The sequence below is a fragment of the Xenia sp. Carnegie-2017 genome, unplaced genomic scaffold (genome assembly GCF_021976095.1).
Source record: "Xenia sp. Carnegie-2017 unplaced genomic scaffold, XeniaSp_v1 HiC_scaffold_16, whole genome shotgun sequence".
Taxonomy (NCBI): domain Eukaryota; kingdom Metazoa; phylum Cnidaria; class Anthozoa; order Malacalcyonacea; family Xeniidae; genus Xenia; species Xenia sp. Carnegie-2017.
Genome location: NW_025813469.1, coordinates 6,935,985 through 6,942,737, shown reverse-complemented (window position 1 = coordinate 6,942,737; position 6,753 = coordinate 6,935,985). Strand labels below are relative to the sequence as shown.

The following is a 6,753-nucleotide window of genomic DNA, read 5'->3' as shown; positions in this document are numbered from 1 at the left end:
GGGGTAGTCCTCTTTCTTACCCCGTCTTAAAAACCCCAAAACACCCTGTTCAATGATAAAACCACGAAAACCACATCATTGCTAGTTGCGCAGTTGATCCAAAAAACATTGAAGAAAATTGAAGAATTAAAAATAATACATTATTAATTAATTTCTTCAAATACACATAAATTATTGTTTCACTGACAGGAGTAGTATAGCTAACCTGTAAGTTCAGTCTTACTTATTGTTTATTTTGATTAAATTATCATTATTTTTTCTATGATTTACGCAAGGCTGAGGCGATTTTCCCAGAAAAAGATGAATTAAAAAAACGGATAAAGCAAGTATTTTGAAATTTGAAATCCTGATTACAAATTCGGTCTAAAGACTTTTCAACAGCCACAACACTCTTGCAAATTTTAAAAGACATTTTAGTATAGTTGAAAACACAGAACCAAATAGTTTAGCAGACAGCTACAAGTTCTAGGTTAAAACAATTATACCTAATCAATTGTGATGGCGCAAAAGAAGGGCATAATTATCGGCACAGAAATAAAACGCCTCAGCCAAATTTACGCAGGGGGAAGTGACCATAGAATGGTCGTCATATTTTCTTCACAAAAATGGAGCTTTTCTGTTGACTGTCCAGTCTAAATCGTAGCATTTTTCTTCATAAGAAATTTTTAAAATATTACTGTCGGGGAGCCACTACTATCTTGCAACTGGTTCCAGGACTAGATAAATAAGTTTGCTTCGTCATTGACTAACACTGTTCTCTTCCATTTCTATGAATACTTCCTTACGTAAAGCCAACATAAAATGTAGTTTAATAGTAACTTGGAATCTTCACTTTTAAAATTGCAGTCATTTAAAAGGTGCTCATTGATATTTGATAGGGACTGTATTGAATGGATAATCCCAAATTTTACTTGATATACCAAAACCTGAAACAAAAAAGAAATGTTTATACATAGTAATATAGCAATATTTTCAAAACAGATTTCTCAAGTCAAACCCTTGAATTCTTGTGCTGAAGCTTTGTCATTTTTTATTGACATTGATTATATCATAAAAACGAAACATACAGGCTTGCAACAAACAAGCAAATTGGTGTTTGTTGTTTTGAAAATTGCCAAGATAAATTAAAATTATCCCTTTATGTCAGATAAATCTTCAAAATTTGTGCGTTTCAAGGGCTAAATGATTAAACAAAAATGTAATATTTGTAATAATTGTACTCTTACACCCTAATTACAGTGTATTTAACATTTAAATCATAATTGAGAGATGAAGCAATCTGGAGTCACCACAACTAAAAGCACTATTTATTACACCATGGTACTTAATTAATGCGATCAAAGCTATCAAAAAATATGTTGCATAGGTATCTGACAAAGCATAGTTGATTTTAGAAAATGTAAAATTTTTCCACAAACCTTTGAAGGAATCTTCAAAATGATGTGCAACATGATAGCTCTTGAGGCCATGAAGGTAACTCCCTCGGTCTGGTGAACCATGATGAAGGTAATAATGAATGCAATCATACAAGATATAACCAAACAGACCACCAGAAAACAAGCAGTTAGCAATACCATGTGGTAACAAGAAAGTTAAAAAGCTATAAAAGAAGATTGCAAATACAGATGCAGCTACGGGTGGAAATACTAGACGGTTGCTGTCAAATGGGACCTACAAAAAACAAAAATGTTCAACATATTCATAGGATCAATTGCATGTTAATATATTGTATATGATTAACAGTACCTTGTGATGTTGACCATGGATAAAAAAGTGAAATGTTATCCAGAATGGTGAATTATCAGGTGGTGAAATGTGAAACACGTAACGATGAAGGACATATTCGATGAACGTCCACAGAAACAATCCCATCATGAACAAACAAAAAAATACGACCAGAAGAAAGAAGTTATTGGTCAAAAAGCTTGGAAGCTCTCTAGCAAGTTGACTTGCACCGACAAAGGATATGTAAATTACCACAGGCAACCAGATCATAGGCACCACATACCAAGGGGTTTTGGAAAAGAATTCAACAAAGTCCGGACCAAACAAGCGTAATGGTTTATTGACAGGAGAATGAACCCATTTCATGTACTCTGAACCGAGTTTACCAACTTGAGCAACCATTGGTTTACTCCAGTCAACTAATTCCTACACAGATTTAAAACAATCAAAAAATATTACTTCATGTTGATTTAAGGTTGTACTGAAGTGTTAATCATATTATCTTACATTCTCTCTATAACCTTCCATCTTAAGTGGTTCATCATCGTCAATATAATCACCCTAAATTATTCAAAAGAATAAAAAATAACGGACAGGCATATTTAAAAAAATTAACGAAACCTACTTTTCCGAATAATAAAAGAATAATTAAAAACAAACTTCGCAACATTTTTCGTTCTAAGACACAGATAATAAACTTTCATTCCAGGTTAGAAAGTTAGTTCTAAAGTACAAACAACGATGTACAGTACTGACCTCGATCCTCAACTTGCCAATATAGTATTTTGACAGCATATTATATGCCAAATTCGTGTGTTTGTGTATTTGCGGATCTCGCATGAGTTCAGTGACATCGCTTCCAAGTTTTGGCAGCAAAACCTGTTTCCCCCCAGGGTGACGGCTCAAAAATTCAGTTATATCGAAGACACGTCCTTTGTGAGTTATCCATGCACTTGATTCGTCTTTATGTTGCCGGACATCGTCTGAGTTATAAGACATGATTTCTATCTGTGAGAAGTAAACTCAGAGGAGAAAACCACACCAGATCATAAATATTTTATGCGAGTTCATTATTTCCAAGCCGTTTCATTAAATTCCTGCGAAATGATTGCAATTTGAGCTAAGGTATGTTGCATGCGTGGCAAAACAAACCGAGCGTATTTCGGCAATTTCCGATGTCATAAAAACAAAATCGATTATCAAATATTTGCATAACTGTGATCGATTAAGCGTTTTACAATATTTGTACGACGATTATCGATTTAAGATGACACATACAGTCACCACTTTTTCGCTAGTATTTTGAGCCCTTTTTCCCAATAAGCAGTCGTAATATAATTACCGTAATTATATTTGTTCTCGTGCATTAATTAAATTCAAAGTAACAATTTTCCACAATTGACCCTTTGACACAATATTATGAACTTTTCACCACTAAAATACCTCCTAAAAATGGGCATCAGATCGTCGGAATTGTTGAGAACAGAGAACGACAATAGAAAATTATGTTAATCAAAGATGTTGTGTTTGTAGAAAATGATGTTTTAAAAAGGTTTTTGAATTGGAATATAAATAAGGTTTACGGGCTGCACAAGATTGATAATTGGGGAGCCTATCTTCATATATTCTTATGTTTCTTAATTTGTGTTAAAACGTATAACTAATATTGATTTTAATTGAAACTAGTAATGTCGGTCTTGCATATATGAAATTGCCACCCTCCAATCACCGACATCGGGCGACCCTAGGGGTAACATTCTAAACAGGTCTTTTTTTCCCATAGGCGAAAAAATATCTTCACGACTTTATTGATGGCCGAGACGTACAAAAGAAAATTGAAAAACATATTTTGGTGTCTAGATGGGAGCTTGCTGTACTCATCTTGCAATGACGCATTTTGTTTGGACTTTACTTGGTTTGCTAAGTCCATTATTCTCTGTTATTTTTTACTTCAAGTTGTGCAAATATTTGCAAATTTATAGTATTGCAATATATGAATAAATGGGACGAAAGTGTAGCCATGATTGTCACTGACTTTTGCATTAAGCATTCCAAAAAACGTTACACCAAAGCCCTGTTGTATGAGTCCATTGTGGCCTGGGGATTGGGTAAAAAGGTGACATGGGTATATAGTCTCCATTTTTGTTCTAAATGGGCAAATTATAAACATTTTTCATTCCAGAGATAAATTATGAAAAATGTTTGCAATGATTTTATGTTTTGCTATATACCTAATAATGCCAATTAATGAAAGCGTTGAAGAATAGAAACCTACGCGCTCCCTTATGGCAAAAACGGTATTAATGGCGTATAAATTGCGTCCATTGCAATAAATTTTTTCTAGCTTAGTAATCGCTGTGTATTAAGGAATAAGAAAACGCAATCAAAAATTTGTTTTTTCACAATTTAATGCTCTATATTTGCTGGCTTTTAGAACAAAAATGGCGAACGCTAGACAATTTTACTTCCTGTGTCCCAACTGATGTAAGGCTCTTCTTTTCACATTTCAAAAATGCAATCTCCAAGCCACGTGCTAATAAACAAATGTTTTATCCACAAATCATTTTGCTGCCAATTATGTCATCATCATCTTAGCAAACTGCTTACGCCATTTACATCAATTTAATCGCTAAAACATTGCCAAATTTCTATGTTTTAATGGTACGAGAATTTATTGTTCTCAATGACAGGTAAGTGAATTCAAATGTGATTTTCTTAAGAATAAAAAGTGTATTTTTTAGTATTACTGATATTTCTTTAACTTGGTGATTAATGCATGATTAATGTAACTTTGAAAAATAACAATAAAACTAAAATTTGAGAAAATACTTTATAGGCTTGTCGATGGTCTATTTCTTTCTTTGACGTTACATTTCCAAATATGCAATTTTTCCAAAATTTTTGCAATTTTGCAACTAATGCTGTGTTATTCTTTGACGCAATATTTTATTCCTATGAGTCCGACTTCATTATCGTAAAATATGTTGCCTAACGCTACCCAGGCTTTACGCAACCGGCCCCAGAAATATCCACTAATCAACACAGAAACCTGCAGGTAATTACTTAAAGGATATCATAGATCTTTTTTTAAGTATTAGATTTAAAAATAAATTCTGATTTAATGCCTGCAATTGCTGTCCTTTATCAGTGTTTTATTTTCTGTCATATCTTGTTGGATGATGTAATATGGTGTCGTCCTATAAGAGCACACAAAACTAAAAAGAATTATTTCCTAATAATTTTGAAAGATGAAGAAGAAACCATTGGAAAATTGTGAGAAAGAAATGCTGTTGATGAAATCCTATGCAACAGGGGATTTGCAATTACAGAGCATCGATTTCAAGTTCTTGCCAACTGGATAACAAGCATGCCGGATCTAGATTGCAGACTATTTTTTCTTTGATGAAAAGATACATGAAAAACTATTTTAAGCATGATATACTTTTAGATGATGAAATCTTGGATTTTTAGTGCAAAAATAATCATCTGAATGTATGGAATGATTGTGTCACGTTTTGATAAAGAAGGATGTACGCAAAATTATTCAGTAAATATTATCAATGCTAAATCGCAAGAAGATACTTTCAGGCGTGTTAAATCGAAGGTTGATGAAAAAATCTAAAGTAATCCATAAATTAACATAAATTTCCATTGCGCTGAACTCATCAATGCTCAGAATATCCTGGAAGGCACAATTAAGCTGTGTAATGATCTGGAAATCCCATACTTTTATGATAACTTCAATACATTTATGAAATAATGATGATTTCTTGTTAGAACAGTAAGTAAAGAGCAGTTTACATGCAGTTATCATATTTGATGTGAGTCCTAACAAACTAAGTAAGTTCGAAGGAATTGATTTATTTAGTGCTAAAAGAAAGAAGAGTAGAAATCAATTGTTAAATACTTTTGCTCACGTAAGCAAAATTCTGTTAACTTATACAAGAGTTTGCAGTAACAAAATGTGACTAAATTATTATCCTGTTTTGTTATATGATACTTTATTCAAGGATAAAGTAAATGGTTTGAACCCGGGAGTATCGTTACATGTTTGTAAATGTAGATCGTCCAGGTTAGTGTAGTCCTGAGAAGGACTGTTTTTGTTGTTGTTGACTGACGTTTCGACAGTCATCTTCAGAGTCAAATGAGAAGTAAACTTCTCAATGAGAAGTAGCCGTATTTGTTATCTGGTTCTTACGTCGTTGTATTGTTTGTACAGGAAATGTGTGGGTGTCGATTGTGTATTAACATTGTGAATTAGTGTGAAGAGTAATGTTTTTAGTTGTTTGGGTGTCGTTTGTTTGTATTGTGAATAAGTCGTTTGTAAGGTGCCGGTAATTGCTGTGATTTGTTCAGGGGGTTTATTTCAAGTTGGTATACCAACTTTCTAATGTAAGCCGTTGTCTATAGTCAGTTGTCTATAGTCGTTGTCATTTTGCCGAATCCCAGTCAATGTTGTGCTTTGTGAGTTGGTGATGTTAGGCAATGTGATTAATTTTGTCTTGTTACTTTGTAGCTCGTTTGTGTTCAGTAAGTCTTATGTTTAAGTTCCTGCCAGTTTCCCCGATGTAGGAGGCGTGGCAGTTGGAGCAGTTTATTTTGTAAACTGTACCTTGTCGTTCGTTGGGTTGTTCTTTGTCCTTTATGTTCGTTAGCACTTGTCGTAACGTTGTGATTGGTTTATTTGCGACACGTATGTTGTATGGTCGTAAGATACGCGAGATGGTCTCAGACGTACCTTCGATGTAACGTATCGTTGCTGATGTCTCTGAGTTGTTCGTTTCGTTGGGTTTGTTGTGTTTGTAAGTGTTGCATTTGGTGAAGTCAGAGTTATAGTTGTTTTTGTCAAAAACACGTTTGAGATAGTTGTTTTCATTGTGTAGAGCATCCGGTAAATCACATATGATTTGTGCACGTCTTGTTAATGTTCTGACTGTGGTGGCTTTGTATGATGTAGGGTTGTAAGATGATTGGTCTAGTAGTCGGTCAGTGCGTGTTGGTTTGAGATAAACTGTTGTTCGTAGTTTT

At 33.8% G+C, this 6,753-nt stretch overlaps 1 protein-coding gene across 1 annotated transcript; it reads right to left on the bottom strand.

Moving 5' to 3' along the window:
• Positions 1-118: 118 nt before the first annotated feature.
• LOC124437281 (fatty acid 2-hydroxylase-like) lies at positions 119-2,886 on the bottom strand. Its single transcript, XM_046987273.1, has 5 exons — positions 2,482-2,886; positions 2,233-2,286; positions 1,747-2,151; positions 1,419-1,671; positions 119-926 (listed from the first exon to the last, which is right to left on the bottom strand). Exons 1-5 carry the CDS (start codon positions 2,722-2,724, stop codon positions 862-864), a joined length of 1,020 nt encoding a protein of 339 aa, XP_046843229.1. The 5' UTR covers positions 2,725-2,886; the 3' UTR covers positions 119-861.
• Positions 2,887-6,753: the final 3,867 nt, after the last annotated feature.